General features: G+C 46.4%; 1 protein-coding gene across 2 annotated transcripts in view; it reads left to right on the top strand.

Moving 5' to 3' along the window:
- The window catches only part of NUDCD1 (NudC domain containing 1), a 350323-nt gene that overhangs the window by 112654 nt on the left and 220050 nt on the right, over nt 1–17619 (top strand). For both annotated transcript variants that reach the window (XM_063924501.1, XM_063924502.1), the window contains 2 exons: nt 9284–9469; nt 10585–10768. In XM_063924501.1, the coding sequence (XP_063780571.1) occupies nt 9284–9469; nt 10585–10768 (370 nt within the window). The remainder of the gene's footprint in view (nt 1–9283; nt 9470–10584; nt 10769–17619) is intronic.

Here is a 17619-nt window from a genome sequence, read left to right on the forward strand (position 1 = left end):
ACGCTGGGGCTCCGCTGGTGGAGTCCGCCCCAGTGGGGGCACGTCTTCGGGGTTTCAGCCACATCTGGGTTCACTCTCAAGTGGATCCCTGGGCGATAGAAATTGTTTCTCAGGGTTACAAGCTGGAATTCGAAGACGTGCCTCCTCGCCGATTTTTCAAATCGGCCCTACCTACTTCTCCCCAGGAGAGGGAGATAGTATTACAGGCAATACAAAAATTGTATCTCCAACAGGTGGTGGTCAGGGTTCCCCTCCTTCAACAAGGAAGGGGATATTACTCGACCCTGTTTGTAGTCCCGAAACCGGACGGTTCGGTCAGACCCATATTAAATTTAAAATCCCTGAACCTATACTTGAAAATGTTCAAGTTCAAGATGGAATCGCTAAGAGCGGTCATCGCAAGCCTGGAAGGGGGGGATTTTATGGTGTCTCTGGACATAAAGGATGCATACCTTCATGTCCCCATTTATCCGCCTCTTCAGGCTTACCTCAGATTTGCGGTACAGGATTGTCATTACCAATTTCAGACGTTGCCGTTTGGTCTCTCCACGGCCCCGAGGATTTTCACCAAGGTAATGGCGGAAATGATGGTGCTCCTGCGGAAGCAAGGTGTCACAATTATCCCGTACTTTGACGATCTCCTCATAAAAGCGAGATCAAGAGAGCAGTTGCTGAACAGCGTATCACTTTCACTGGAAGTGTTACAGCGACACGGCTGGATTCTCAATATTCCAAAGTCGCAGTTGATTCCTACGACTCGTCTGCCTTTCTTGGGCATGATTCTGGACACGGACCAGAAGAGGGTTTATCTCCCGATAGAAAAGGCCCAGGAACTCATGACTCTGGTCAGGAACCTGTTGAAACCAAAACAGGTGTCAGTGCATCACTGCACTCGAGTCCTGGGAAAAATGGTGGCATCGTACGAGGCCATTCCCTTCGGCAGGTTCCGTGCGAGGACTTTCCAATGGGACCTACTGGACAAGTGGTCCGGGTCACATCTACAGATGCATCGGTTGATCACCCTGTCCCCCAGGGCAAGGGTGTCACTCCTGTGGTGGCTGCAGAGTGCTCACCTTCTCGAGGGTCGTGGGTTCGGCATTCAGGACTGGATCCTGGTGACCACAGATGCAAGCCTCCGAGGTTGGGGAGCAGTCACACAGGGAAGAAATTTCCAAGGTCTTTGGTCAAGTCAAGAGACTTGTCTTCACATCAACATCCTGGAACTAAGGGCCATATACAACGCCCTAAGGCAAGCGGAGACTTTGCTTCACAACCATCCGGTTCTGATTCAGTCAAACAGCGTCACCGCAGTGGCTCATGTAAACCGCCAAGGCGGCACAAGGAGCAGAGTGGCGATGGCGGAAGCCACCAGAATTCTTCTCTGGGCGGAGAATCATGTAAGTGCACTGTCAGCAGTGTTCATTCCGGGAGTAGACAACTGGGAAGCAGACTTCCTCAGCAGACACGACCTACATCCGGGAGAGTGGGGACTTCATCCAGAAGTCTTCGCACAGATTGTGAGTCGGTGGAAACTGCCACAGATAGACATGATGGCGTCCCGCCTCAACAAGAAGCTACAGAGGTATTGCGCCAGATCAAGAGACCCTCAGGCAGTAGCTGTAGACGCCCTAGTGACACCGTGGGTGTTCCAGTCGGTCTATCTATTTCCTCCTCTTCCTCTCATACCCAAGGTGTTGAGGTTAATAAGAAAAAGAAGTGTGAGAACAATCCTCATTGTTCCAGATTGGCCACGAAGGACCTGGTACCCGGAGCTACAGGAAATGCTCACAGAAGATCCGTGGCCTCTTCCTCTAAGACAGGACCTGTTGCAACAGGGGCCCTGTCTGTTCCAAGACTTACTGCGGCTACGTTTGACGGCATGGCGGTTGAACGCCGGATCCTAGCAGAGAAAGGCATTCCGGTGGAGGTCATCCCTACGCTAATAAAGGCTAGGAAGGACGTGACGTCAAAACATTATCACCGCATATCGCGAAAGCATATTTCTTGGTGTGAGGCCAGGAATGCTCCTACGGAAGAATTCCATCTGGGCCGTTTTCTTCACTTCCTGCAAACTGGAGTGAATTTGGGCCTAAAATTAGGCTCCATTAAGGTCCAGATTTCGGCCCTATCCATTTTCTTTCAAAAAGAATTGGCTTCTCTCCCTGAAGTACAAACGTTTGTGAAGGGAGTACTGGATATTCAGCCTCCTTTTGTACCTCCGGTGGCGCCTTGGGACCTTAACGTGGTGTTAAGTTTCCTTAGGTCACACTGGTTTGAACCACTTAAGACGGTGGAGTTGAAATACCTCACTTGGAAAGTGGTCATGTTATTAGCCTTGGCTTCGGCTAGGCGAGTGTCGGAATTAGCGGCTTTGTCACATAAAAGCCCCTATCTGATTTTCCATATGGATAGAGCGGAATTGCGGACCCGTCCTCAGTTCCTGCCTAAGGTGGTCTCATCTTTTCATATGAACCAACCTATTGTGGTGCCTGTCGCTACACGTGACTTGGAGGATTCCGAGTCCCTTGATGTGGTCAGGGCTTTGAAAATTTATGTGGCCAGATTGGCTAGAGTCAGGAAAACAGAAGCACTGTTTGTCCTGTATGCAGCCAACAAGCTTGGTGGCCCTGCTTCAAAGCAGACTATTGCTCGCTGGATCTGTAACACGATTCAGCAGGCACATTCTACGGCAGGATTGCCGTTACTTAAATCGGTCAAGGCCCGTTCCAGTAGGAAAGTGGGTTCTTCTTGGGCGGCTGCCCGAGGGGTCTCGGCGCTACAGCTGTGCCGAGCTGCTACTTGGTCGGGATCAAACACATTTGCAAAGTTCTATACGTTTGATACCCTGGCTGAGGAGGACCTCCTGTTTGCTCAATCGGTGCTGCAGAGTCATCCGCACTCTCCCGCCCGTTTGGGAGCTTTGGTATAATCCCCATGGTCCTTACGGAGTCCCCAGCATCCTCTAGGACGTAAGAGAAAATAAGATTTTATACCTACCGGTAAATCTTTTTCTCGTAGTCCGTAGAGGATGCTGGGTGCCTGTCCCAAGTGTGGACTACTTCTGCAATACTTGTATATAGTTATTGCTTTAATAAGGGTTATATTATAGTTGCATCGGTATTGAACTGATGATATGTTGTTTTCATACGGTTAACTGGGTAGTTATCACAAGTTATACGGTGTGATTGGTGTGGGCTGGTATGAATCTTGCCCTTGGATTAACAAAATCCTTTCCTCGTAATGTCCGTCTCCTTTGGGCACAGTTTCTCTAACTGAGGTCTGGAGGAGGGGCATAGAGGGAGGAGCCAGTGCACACCCATGTCTAAAGACTTTCTTAAAGTGCCCATGTCTCCTGCGGAGCCCGTCTATCCCCATGGTCCTTACGGAGTCCCCAGCATCCTCTACGGACTAGGAGAAAAAGATTTACCGGTAGGTTTAAAATCTTATTTATATATATATATATATATATATATATATATATATATATATATTTAAATTGTGCTGAAACTGGTTCCTAAAAGTTGGACCCTGAAGTCCTGTTTGCGGACGGTGAGTGGTCATTACTAAGTGACTTTGGAACTGATGTAGAAAACACCATTTTTTCTTTGTGTGGAGACGACCGATTATCAGCCAACTGCGTCTGCACATGAGAGGCGACGGGCTTGCGTCAGCCAATGTTTGTAGGAATGGCTTCCCAGGAGTTCGATAATCGACTGATCTGCGACCGGCGCTTCGTCTTTGTACACAGCGGGTGGGCCTCACAAAGCCAGCAGTGGGCGTCTCAGTACAAATCCTGGTGGCTGCAGCATTTGCATATTTTCGTACAGTCGTTGTGTCCACATTCGCAGCTGCGCCGGTGGCATTGATGCACAACTTTGGATCAGGCCCTTTTGAAAACTACAGTAATCATTCACGTCGCTGCAAGGAGAGTAAATACATTTATTCATATTTTGCATGCAGGGTAAATCGCTGGAACTATGGCCAGCAGCCACAGAGAGGCCTCAAGTCCTATTTTCAAGTCCCTCTTCAATCTCCTGAAAAGTAGGGAGCTATGGGATGGCCAAAACTTATATGCGGGATAATGTGCATTATAAATGTAAAATCATAAAAAGTGTGATACTTATAACATACAGGGGCACTGTTCTGTGGTCCTGTAAAAAAATAAATAATTGTCAGACTGGGTCCCAGAGCAAAATAGTTTGAGAACCCCCCCCCCCGGAATATAAGGATCCGCCACTAGAGCCACCCACTAGTGACGGTGATTGAATTATAGTTACCCCACTTTTATTACTGTGTAATAAGCCATAGAGAAGATACAGGTACTATCAACTTCTAAAGCCATGGGTGTGTGGTGTGGGCTTTCCTGGCTCCAGGGGCCTGGGTGCACCCATTAGAGCATATGGCATGAATGGCTGGTCTCCTGGAATATCTGGGAGGTTTCCCCATAATTTTGGGAGCTCCCAAACTCCAGAAAGAGAAGGAATTTCTCCTGACAGGGTTTACCTACAGTAAGGTGAGCAAGGATACAAATCTCGTTATGAAGCCCCACCCACATCAGTGTGCACTAAGTGTCAGGGGCCAGTGGTGGCACCGGTGTCTGCGACTGAAAAGGGTGTGTGGCTTTGCGGAAAGGGGACATGACTCCATGGAAGTCCTCCTGTTTTTGTCACTGGGGGGGGGGGGGGGGGGGGGCGTGTTCTTGCTGGAAAACCTGTTACCTCACTCTAGGGGTGTGCCCAGCACCCCTTCGAGATGCTGGGCTGTCCCTGGAGACTACTTCTCAGTAACGGGAGCAAGGCGCTGCAGGATAATGTTGATGGGATTGAGGTCTATTCTGTTAATAACCAGGCGTTACGGCTGTATTGATTGAGTGCATGTGAGTATAAAACATTGAGCATGATAAAAGCAGGCAAAAATGCCATAAATAATTATGCATTGTATAATAGAAGATAATATAATATCCAAGTATAACATGTCCTATATACTTGGCAAGGTAACTGTCAAAGTCGAAAAATATTGTAGCACACACACTACCTACTAACAACACACACATGCCCGCTGCGCGTGCACTTGTTCCGCCGTGCGTGCACATATCCGCAATTTGCGTATTATCGCTCCCGCGGTCCTGCGCGTGGTATGGGTATTTACGGCGGAGTTTGTGATCGCATAGAGGGTTATCAAAACATTACATATTTAACCCAAATAGTGCACATTGTACACATAGCTCCCCTGCACCACATCAGCAAGTATCAACAGTTTAAATGATTCCAGGACTAAGGGATTCACCTTTGCATGATAGGAAGGGACAGACTAAGGTTATAAGGTGATGTCTAGTATCCAGCTGTAGGGTATTTTAAGGGTAACATTCCGGTGTTGGTTAGAGGAAGATCACATGTTCCTGCGTATAGTTATGTGCAGAAGTAGAGGCGGGAATCCAGAGGAGACCACCCACAAGAGCAGTTGAGAAAGACATCGCCCACCTTTTCAAATCAACCTATGACCTCTCCTGTAATGTAAAGATGCATCTCTGTGTCCAATGGACAAAGGGATTACAGTATCCATTGTATTGCTTTTGGAAGTAGTGTATAAAAAGCCTGTTGCTGCCTGGCCGGCGAGAAGACTCTTAACGCTATCTACCTGATGAGCGGAGGACTGGACCAGGTTGCGCAAGCGAATATTCTCACGTATGTACATTGACTGTAGCCATTTACTCTGTTGTATATTGTAGTGTATAAATTGTATTGTCATCCCCTTCCAGATATATACGCTGAGGTTTCGGAGCCCAGTGTTTAAACTACAAATCGGTGTTGTGTCCTCTTTTCCCTGCTAGGGTTTAAAGCGTATTACATTACCAAACTGTATAAGGTTTAAGAGTGTATTGATAAGGTGTGTACGCATAGCGGGTACTTTGTACCGTCAGCGCTGCATAAGGTTTAAGGTGTAACATCATTGCAGTGCTTTGCTGCATAAGGTTTAGAGTGTAATAATATCATTGCATTGCATTACTAATAAGGTTTAAAGTATATCAAGAGTGTGTGCGTGCTGTGTGTACTTTGTACCCCCGGCACGGCGTTTGTACGCTAAGTCCGTATAAGGTACGGGACTCTGTACGCAAATAGCGTGCAAAGTACGTAGCGTGTGTATTAAGTCTAGCGGCCGCAGCGGCTCCATGGTAAAACTGTGTTTAAAGGTATAGCTTTATGGTTTAAGATAATATCGACATTATCATAACCAATGGGCACAATGATACATTATAATTATAATCTGAAATAGGTGTTTGACTCTGTAAAAGAATATGTAATGTCCTCACTAATCAAAGCGTCCCAATTTATTAAGATAGTAAAGATAATAGATTCACAGGAGTAGTTATGATGCAAACTGACCATAGATTATAAGCACATAATTGTGTTTGTGATAAAAAAACAAAACAGATTCCCCCAGTACACACAAAGGACCAGCAAGTGAGAATTGCATACTACAAGATAATAGCAATGCAGAGATCTCCGTTATTCATATTTGCAAACATACGGTAAGCCACCAGCCACGTCAAGGTGTCTCTGCTCTGGTGGTACATGATAATAGTATCCACTTTGGGTCATATATTTCTTTTGTCTCTCTATCGATAGATAGATGTGTGTATGTGTATAATTTAATGTATTATATATCACTGATTGTATCTGTTTCCTTCGATTGGAAATGTATCACTATAATAATACAGAATGCCAAACCAAATGTACGTAACGGTTTGAAGAGACTAACCGTATACATTTCCGTGTTTCACAACCCCCCCCCCCCCTTCTCCCCAAACTCTCCAAAAACTACAAAAAAAAACAAAACTAGTATTTATAAATTTATTGGAATAAAACCTATCACTGCATCTCCATATTGCAGTGTCCTAAAACTGTCTGGTTACATTTCAAGGATGACAGAATGACAATAGAAGTTACAGTCAGCCGCTGGGGACAGTTGCTGGAAAATGGAGTTCCCAGAACTTGTAGCTATAAATCTCTTATGTAGGGATCCCTGTGCGGAGAGTGAGAGCCTCATGACGAGAAGGTGGGGGTTGTCTCAGGTGTATGGTAAATCCATAGATTGGGGGGGGAGTGGGCGAGGCCTGTGATAAATACAGATACTTATCTGGCACCTGGTTATGCAGCAACGTACAATAAAATGAATTGGAATTATTGCTGCTTCTCGGTCACAATGTTCTGCACACAGACCTGATTGTGTTTAATCTGTAGTTACTGTGAGCAGCACTGCTGATACAGGTTGAGTATCTCATATCCAAATATTCCAAAATACGGAATTTTTTGAGTGAGCGTGAGATAGTGAAACCTTTGTTTTCTGATGGCTCAATGTACAGAAGCTTTGTTTAATACACAAAGTTATTAAATATATAGGGGTATATTCAATAAGAGTCTGGTCCATTCCGACATGCAGTTGTCGGAATGGACCCGACAACCCCAATTCAAAAGAGCGGCCAAATACGGCTGTCGGATTTGGCCGTTCCCTGTTTCCTGACCTGCTGCTGCTGTCAGCGCTGCGGGTGCGCTGACAGCAGCGTCAGAGGGAGCAGTCAGCGGCGCCGGGGGTGAGGGGGGAGCGGTCAGCGGCGCCGGGGGTGAGGGGGGAGCGGTCAGCGGCGCCGGAGCTGAGGGGGAAGCAGTCAACGGCGCCGGAGGTGAGGAGATGTCTTTGGCGCCAGGGGGGGAGAGCAGCGGAGGAGACGGAGCGGACGGGGGAGAAGAGGAGGAAACGGGGGGGGGGGGGGGGGGGGGGGGGGGGGGGGGGGGGGGGGGGGGGGGGGGGGGGGGCAGCGGCTGCAGCAGCGGAGGCTCAGTGCAGCGTCCACCCAGCTCCAGCAAGCGGGACGTTGCTTGCTGGAGCCGGGTAGACGCTGCTGCTGGGTCCCTGCTCTCCCCGCTGCTCCCCCGTCTCCTGCTCTCAGCTCACTTATCACAATCCGACTTTTTTTAAAGTCTGATTGAGATTGACGGAAAAGGGTCTAAAATCTGTCGGGTTTGGCCCCGCTTCCGACATTGCACGCTGATCGGCGGCTGAAGCCGCCGATCAGCGTGCATTCCGATAAGTCGGGTTTCCCGACTTGTCGGAATAAATGGGGCCGTATTGAATAGGTCGGAACCCCTTCCGACCTAAAACTGTCTGAAGCTGCCGTCTTCCTGACAAGACGGCAGCTTCCGACAGTTATTGAATATACCCCATAGTATTAAATGACCTTCAGGCTGTGTGTATAAGGTGTAAATGAAACATAAATGCATTCTGTACTTATACTTTGGTCCCATCACCATGATCTGTCATTATGGTATACAATTATTCCACAATACGGAAAAATCCCATATCCAAAGTACTTCTGGTCCCGAGCATTTTGGATAAGGGATTCTCAGCCTGTACGTAATAATTTGGTAGAAACAGCAGGAGCAGTATGTAAATGTAATGTTGTAGATTTTTGTACTGGTGTTACGGATTGCAGAAAATCCCATTATCCGGAGAACAATAATTACTATGCGATACGGATACCACCTTCCATACGTATACCTGTGACGCGCTGCCGTGCAGTCTGTAGCTTTCACTGCAGTAGGTTGCATCATTTTGAGCATATGCGGGCCCCTGGTTATGGGGTATCGCACAAAACAAGCGCTGTGCCCAAGAGTACTTCCACTCACCCCCTGAGCATTTGTGGGCGTGCTCGCCAATCAGGTTGGCAGATGATGGATTATCAGGGGCGCTTTGGGCACCTGCCACTTCTGGCAAATGCTGGATGGGCCGTTGGTCTGAGGCTGAGCCGTTTGGAGGCCTGGCCTGGCCAAGCAGCTCCGCCTCCTGGCGCCCTGATCGGCAGGGTGGATGTAAGGTGCGCCGTGAGATCATGATGTCACATGGCTGATAACTGGGGTGGCTGCTCGATGGGCCAGGAGGAGGACGACGCCAGGAACTGGGCGCTGGCGCCATGGTGGGCTTGTGTGCTTTAAATGCCAGGACTGGTTTTTAGTCCCAGTCCAGCCCTGTTGAGCACTATCTGCCAGTTTGAGTGGTCATCTGCCAATTGCTCTGACAGTCCTTGTGTTATTTGGTTTCTCACCCTGGGCGCCAAGTGCTCAGATGTTGCCCACTTGAAAGCAGAGCCTGTTTCTTCAAGTAGTTTCTGTATTCAACACGCTCTGTAAGCGACCATTCAGCAGAAGCTGAAGTACGTCATTATTATAATTATCCTGTCTCATTATATGCTGGCTCATTGTTGTATTTTTGCCCTCTTTATTCCCAGGACACCACTTTGGGGAAACCGGCGGAAGTCTTCAGGTTTCCAAGTGACGTGAGCGCCTGCGACCGTCGTCTCTGTGCTTCCATGCACTTCACCTCGCCCTCCTGGGTCACCCTCTCGGATGGGACAGGAACCTTGTATCTCATTCACATTGTAGAGCCGGCAGAATCTGTATCTGGGAAATGGGCAGTGAGTACTTCATATATATTTAAATGCCCTGTAACATCCACTTACAGTTTTACATCGTAGGACATACAGTATCTTATGGCACTAAGTATTATTTTGCAGTTCCTTTGACCAAACACCACTATAATTAGTGTGTTATAAAAGACGTTATAATATCATCTGTTCCTGGCGCACAGCTAGGACCAAATTGCGCAAAAAAGTACTAGTTTGCACCTGGAATAAGCCATGCTACAGTGCAAGGGGAGCAAATGCATTTTATTTATTTTTTGCAGGGTAAATAATGTCTGCTTTTGCATGTAGTTTACAAATGCTGCAAACCTTTTTTTCTTACACAGATATTTTTGAATGTATCTTGGGACAAGTCTCTTCCAAGCTCTAGATCACATTGTAAATCTGCCCCACCATGGTTTTACCATGGTGCAAACTGCTCCTTACCCCGAATCAGGCCGTTTTGTGACGTATTTTCCAACTCTCGTTTTATCGTCTATTATAATGAAAGTACAGATTCCCTGTGAAAGCTAAAGTGGAAAAATATCACCAGGGAGATCCTGTCTTAGGACTAAGGGGCTAATTCAGACCTGATCGCTCGCTAGGTTTTTTTTGCAGTCCTGCGTTCGCATAGTCACCGACCGTATTAGCTTTGCGTGTGTGTGAGCGCCTGTGTAGCAGAGCTGTACAAACCGTTTTTGTGCAGTCTCTGAGTAGCCCAGGACTTACTCAGCAGCTGCAGACACATCAGCCTGTCCGGGACCGGAATTGACGTCAGGAACCCTCCCTGCAAACGCTTGGACACTTTCCAACCCCTCCCTAAAAACGGTCAGGTGCCACCCACAAACGCCTTCTTCCTGTCAATCTCCTTGCGATCGCCCCCGTGCGAATGGATCCTTCGCACAAACCCATCGCTGAGCGCCGATCCGCTTTGTACCCGTGCGACGTGCATGCGCAGTTTAGACCTGAGCGTCCGCTGCTTGAATTCGCAGCCTAGCGATCAGTACTGAATTAACCCCTATGTTCAGTTTCATTAAACTTTTTTTTCTCTTTCTTTTTAATGCTTCTGTACTTTTTTTATACTGATGTTTGTTTAGACGCCATGTTTTAGAAGTCATGTTTTATTACAGCTCAAGTTTAATCAAGAGCTCGGTGATCCGTTCATTGTGGTGCACAGCGTTCTCTCCGCTGAGGCGCAAGTCATTCACGTCCTTCTGCTGTCTGTAGAAAAAGATGAGCTGGACGACGATAAAGAAGGAAGTGGATTCCACGTCGCCCTGGAGTGGGTATCCATAGCCTGCGACATAACTCAAGGTAAATGCAAAAAAATGGGTGGAAAAAATGGCAATTTTGACTTTTTAGAGACATTTGCCCAAGTTCACAAGTCTGCTGTTATCTCATTAGTTAAATCGGTTCTTGGGTATTTATCCTTCAAAATGATGTAGCGTTGCACATCTAAAAAGAATAATTCTCTAAGGTCTGTCCCGTCTCCAACAGACGCCAGGACGCCCCAACGACCCCACTGCTAGGGAGACAGAAGACTCTGTCCTTATAGGAGAACCTGACTGGTCACCTTGGAGGAAGGGATATCATAGTGAGGGGCAGATGTATTAACCTGGAGAAGGCATAAGGAAGTGATAAACCAGTGATATGTGCAAGGTGATAAAGGCACCAGCCAATCAGCTACAATATGTAAATTAACAGTTAGGATCTGATTGGCTGTTGCCTTTATCACCTTGCACATATCACTGGTTTAGCACTTCCTTATGCCTTCTCCAGGTTAATACATCTGCCCCTGAGAGAGCTGTGAATGCAAGGTAGTGGGTGAGATGCGACAGACCAGCGAAGGGGTGGGGGGTGACGGATAGAAGGGAAGGTGGACAAAGTGGTGGGTGGGCACAGTCGGAGGGAGACTGAGGTGCATATGCCGCCTCCTTTTACTACTACCAATATAAGTTAGGTACGTCTTAAACACCGGTATGAGTTTAGGAATAGAGAGGGTCTGTCTGACGCAGAGAAAATGTTGCATGTGATTCATAGATCAATTAAATAAATAAATATAAAAAAAATATATATCTATATATATATATATATATATATATATATATATAGTTTATTGAAAAGGGTCATGTTGAATAAAGGTCACAGCGTCTGTTCAGTACCTCTCAAATTCTGGTGTTGTAGCAATTTCACAGTAAACATCAAGTATTTTGCATAAATCAGTTCAATTACATTGTCATCCTGTCAGTCAGACAATATGTTATAATGGGAGCTGTTGAATATAGGCTACAACACTTATTCGGTACCCCCGAGGTTCTGGTAGAAATACAATAAAAGGAACTGCCTGAAACACAGAAAATCAAATGTCTCATATCAGAAATAAACCTCCAAATGTGTCTTTTCAAATAAGACATAAACAGCACGGTACACAAAGGCGTAGGTACAGATTTCCTAACATAATGCAGCTATTAGACAGCTGCTGCTCATGTATGTGCCATGGCAGTGAACACATCAGTGAGCGTGTCAACCTTGTTCATCTAATCAGTTAAATAGTGCGACCGGTATCTGCTATTGTTCTCTTCCTCCTTGGACGGTCCTGATAAGTTTACAGCAGAATTATCTATGAACCTAGATATGAAAGTGAGCAAGTATAGCAGACAGAAAGTTGCAGAATATATATAAAAGATACCACTGGGTGGCTATGGGTGAGTGGTACTTCCCACTGTGTGCAGATTGTCTGCTGTGAACAGTGGGTGAGCAATTCACCCAAGGTACCTGTGGGGTATGAAAAATTCTGTACGGGTAGTCTTAGAGGTAATGTTGGTCTGCAGTAATCCCTCATACGTCTGCATTGCAGGGAGTTTCATAGCAGCCAAAAAACACCTCTTAACAGCCGCCCCTGAATGAGAGAAACAGTAGATTGTACCTGTAACTAGTATTCGGTAAGGGGCCTAGTATTCGGTAAGGGGCCATTGTTCCTGGTTGCAGAAGGAGGAAATCAGGGTCCCAGAGCACAAGATATACATTTCACAGTAACCCTGTCAATTGTAAGCCCTCCCTCTTTGGTAAATAGGAACTCTGGTCTCTTACCTCTCCCTCATACAGATTAGGATGCAAAATTCATGATAAATTACTCAGTCCATGTCTAAAGTTGGCCATACACTAGACCAACTTTCATCCAACTAGTTGGGTGTTTGTAATGAGAATCTGGTAATGTATGGAAGCAAGTGACCATTAGCAATGTGCTCATAAACCCCGGAAAATGGACTAAAGCTGTCATTCGGACGAGTTGTTAAATCAAATAGATTTTGACCAGTTCTCATAGTTTGGGAGCTCATTGCTAATTGTTATTTGATTCCATACATCTTCATTCCAACCATCCAACTAGATGGCTGAAAGTTGGTCTAGTGCAGAGGTTCTCAAACTCGGTCCTCGGGGGCCCACACAGTGCATGTTTTGCAGGTAACCCAGCAGGTGCACAGGTGTATTAATTACTCACTGACACATTTTAAAAGGTCCACACGTGGAGCTAATTATTTCACTTGCGATTCTGTGAGGAGACCTGCAAAACATGCACTGTGTGGGCCCCCGAGGACCGAGTTTGAGAACCTCTGGTCTAGTGCAATGGTTCCCAAACTCTTCCCTCAAGAACCGTTCAGGTTTACCCAGCAGGTGCAGAGGTGGATTCATTATTTCACTGACTTATTTTAAAAGATCCACAGGCGGAGCTAATTATTTCACCGTGATTCTGTGAGGAGACCTGAAAAACGTGCACCATTGAGGGTCTAGAGTATGGCCAGCGTAGGTCATGAAAGAGGACACCTCTCTATGCTCATAAATTAGGCGTGTGTAATGTTAACCTTTGGTCACTGTCGGCATTCTGAATGTGACTGCATACTGTTGAGAGTTTTTACCTTTCACCGATCACTTGTGTCAGTAGAGGGCGCTCATTCACAAATAAATAGATTTCGTTCTAAATTCTGTCACTGCTAATGCTCTATAGTCTAGTCCTTTTTATTTGCTATATTTTTAATTTGTTGCAAATCTTCCACCTTCAATACAATGCAATCAATTCCTAAAAGAAGTGTCTTAAAGTAGCACACTGTAGGGAAAAACTAATTTTCTGCTATGTTAGTTTCTTTAACGGCTAACTTATTGGTTCCCAGCGGCAGGAGATGAGCGCGCAGCTCTCGGGGGAGGCTGAACCTGTCCACTTCTGTTTCATCTGACATGTGCTGGACTACAGTGAATTGCACTTATCTGATTGTTTAGGCTCCACGTACAGAGTGCAGTGTAGGGATGGACAGTGTCAGTACATGCATGGCAGCGGTGGTCCCGGTTTTATCAGATGGCCAGTCATGCATGGTCAAATCCTAGCTGCTATTAGTATTATTTATTATTGTCTATTATTTGCAAGGTGCCACAATAAGTCCGCAATGCCATACAGTGACAAGAACATGTTTATATAATGTTATATGCTACATAATAGACCGCAAAAGGGGAGAAGGAGTAGAGTAGAGTGTAGGACAGATACTTACTGTAGCTCGTAGAAGCAAGCAGTGATGGGGGGGAGTAAGGGTAATTAGCATGCAATTACCCTATACCCACTTAGTGGGTATACAGATAGGATTACAGTCATCGGTGGGGAGATTGGAGATAGAGTAACAGAAGTGCACTGGTGGTCAGGGCGGTGAGTAGCCAGGAGCCAGGAGGTTCAGCTTGGAGAGAGGGAAGGGAGAAGGTCTGTGTAACTCAGTAGAGTTATGAAAAGCTTGTATGAAGAAGCGAGTCTTGAGGGCTCATTTGAAGGACTAGAGGCTGGCTCATTTGAAGGAGTAGAGGCTGGAAGAGAGGTAGTGCATTACAGAGAAGAGGGACAGCTCAAGAGAAGTCTTGGGTGCAGGAGTGAAAGGAGGTGATCAGTGTGGAGGTGAGGCGGCTGTCAGTGGAGGATTGGAGAGGGTGGGATGGAGTGAGGACATCAATGATTGAGGCTTTTATGAGTGATGGTAAAGAAGTTACACAGTATTCTGTTTGGGATGTGGGTAAAGTGAAGACATTTGTAGAGGTAATGATGGATTTCATTGGGGAGAGACAGGCCAGAGGTAGGCCAGAAAGCGGGAGATTGCAGTAGTGTATTCAGGAAATGATAAATGAAAGTTGAGCATTTTGGTGACCTTGATGATGAGGAAAAGTGTGGCTCTAGCGATATTGCAATATATGCTTTTTGATTGGTTATGATACATATACAAGGTTCGGTGTTTGTTTAGTTTTGTTGTCTATACTGACCAATCAGAATCTTACCCAGTGAAATCCGTTGAGAAACTACCGGAGGTTGGTGGTGCTGTATCTTACGTTGTCTCTTTGTTGTCTGTTTGTTGTGATAGTGTACTGACCAGGGGTATTTAACACAGGTCCCTCCAGCTGCTGTAGAACTACACATCCCAGCATGCTCTGCCATGGTTTTAGCATGCGTTAATAGTAGCAATGTGGGATGTGCAGTTCCAAAACAGTTGAAGGGTCACATGTTGGATAACGTTGTTAATACTTCACGTTCCAAGTTGACTGTGACCGACGGCTTTTCAGGGGGAAATAGTAATAAATGCTGAACCACGCTGATGTAGCATTTAATTATTAGTGCCCTTTGAAAAACATCGGTCAAAGCCACCGATCATCGTCCACTTTGTAAATCTACATGTACTGGTCACAGTAAAGTTTATCCCACATTCTTTTCCTGTATGTTTGATGCTCAAATGCAGAAGCATATTCTGCAACAGGATGCATTTCATTTACCGGGGTTCAGGATACCGACGCCGGAATCCCGACAGCCAGCAATGCCGCCGGCTGGAATCCCGGAGCAACAGGGCTATTCCCACTCGTGGGTGTCCACGACACCCCTAGAGTGGGAATAGATTCTGTGGCGAGCCACCGAACCCGCAACGGGTCTCTTAGCGCTTGCCCCATTGCCGGCATTCTGGCGGGCGGGCTGCCGCTGACGGAATTATGACAGCCGGCATCCCGCCTGCCGGTAATCCATGCTAAACCCTTCTGCGACAACTAAATGCTGAATATTACATTATCAGTGATACACAAATAACAAGGGGCCGCAGCATTCACATAATCATTGACCTTTCTATATTAGCAAAAATGAAAAAAAAAAGCCAACCCCGAGCATATTCAGAAGGTAGCCAGCAGACCTGTGTTACCGCTTGTGTCCTGTCCATGTGGGGCAGCTCTATAGTGTTTTTGCATGGAAGAATACGTTGTACAGCCTTCCTGTAAATCTTAAACTTCTGCAGCAGTTTCATTTGCCTTGTGTAGCATGATCATGTGTTTTTTATCACTTTTATAGCAACAGCCCATAACTTCACACTTATTACACATATTCACACAAATTATTATTATTATTATTAACCTTTATGGAGCGCCGCAAAGGGTCCGAAGCGCCTTAAAGAGCACATATTCCAATATTGTGCAAACTAAGCATCGTCACTTGCCAGCTTGATAGCTATTGTGACCAGTGTTGCCTCTTTTTTTAATTTCCTCTCCTCTTTTTCCTCTCCTCTTTCCTTTCCTCCCCTCTTTCCTTTCCTCTCCTCTTTCCTTTCCTCTCCTCTTTCCTTTCCCTCTCCTCTTTTTTCTTTCCTCTCCTCTTTTTTCTTTCCTCTCCTCTTTTTTCTTTCCTCTCCTCTTTTCTTTCCTCTCCTCTCCTCTTTTCTTTCCTCTCCTCTTTTATTTTTTTAAATTTATTTTCCCTCTGCTCTTTTTTTTTTCTATCTTGTGCTCTTCCCCCCCCCCCCTTTCTATCTTGTGCTCTTCCCCCCTCCCCCCCTCCATTATCACTTTCTCACACTTTCGTCACCCCCCCCCCCCCCCCCATCCCCCCCATTCTCTCTCCCTCTTCCCCCCATGCTTTTCCTCTGTGTTTTCTCTCTGGCTTTTGCCTCATTCTCTCTCTCTCTTTTCTGTTTGGTTTTCTCTTCTTTCTCACTCTAATGTCCCGCTCTCTCTCTCTTTCCTGCCCTGTTCTCTTTCCTGCCCTGTTCTCTTTCCTGCCCTGTTCTCTCTCTCTCTCTCTCTCTCTCTCTCTCTCTCTCTTTCTCGCCCTGTTCTCTATCTGTCTCTCTTCAGCACTGTTCTCTCTCGTTCTCCCTCTTTATGCCCACACTCTGTGGCTGTCATTACTGACAAGAATCATGTTCTTGCATTCTTCCTGTGACTTGTCTAGATCTCTGCTTTCAGCTTTATGTCCACTGATCAACTGAAGTTCCTACAGCATGAGAAACCATTGTCTGTGTGGCTGAATGACTCTCTGTAAACGTTTCTCTGTCCTTCGCTGCGATCCCCCATCGCACACAGACTGTGATTATGACTTTGGCTTTAAGCTGCGATCTCCACTGTCGTTCATGATGAACCTTTTGTGCATCATCTCTGCGCTTACTCCCACACACACTTAACCAAATCCTGTTTTCTTACCTGGAGAGAGGTTCTAACCTGAGCATATAAAAGGTCCTTTTATCTCTGTCTTTGGCTCTACCGGAACAGCACAATATCTATCCAGCCAAAAATGCTTTTGTGTTCACCTAATCCACAGTGCACAAAGCAAAAACAGTGCATTCATAAAGCCCAAGAAGGTGAGCTATGAGAGCGACTACGGGGGTGATTCAGATCTAATCGCTGCCCTGCATTCAGATTGTCGCCGCCTCCAGGGGTAGTGTAAATTCACTGTGCAAGTGTGCAATCCTATGTGTACGCAGAGATGCTAAAATCCACTGTGTGCAGCCCAGTACTTACTCCTACAGTGCGATGAGGCCGAAGCTGACGTCACACACCCTCCCTGATAACACTTGGATACGCCTGCGTTTTTCCTGACACGCCCTGTAAACGCTCAGTTACCACCCCCAAACGGCCAACTCCTGTCAATCACCTTGCGAACGCCCGTGCAAACAGATGTTTCGCACCATCCCTCGCTGACCGGCGATGCCCGTTGTTATTGTCCGACGAGCTTGCGTATCGCGGTGCATACGCATGCGCAGTTAGGAGCTGATCACCCGCTGTGTGAAAACGCACAGCGGCGATCAGATCTGAATCGCCCCCTATGACCTTCGGAAGGTGCAAACTGTAACCCAGTGAAGGTGGCTCTACCGTATTTGACGGTTATAGTT

The sequence above is a fragment of the Pseudophryne corroboree genome, chromosome 5 (assembly GCF_028390025.1).
Source record: "Pseudophryne corroboree isolate aPseCor3 chromosome 5, aPseCor3.hap2, whole genome shotgun sequence".
NCBI lineage: Eukaryota > Metazoa > Chordata > Amphibia > Anura > Myobatrachidae > Pseudophryne > Pseudophryne corroboree.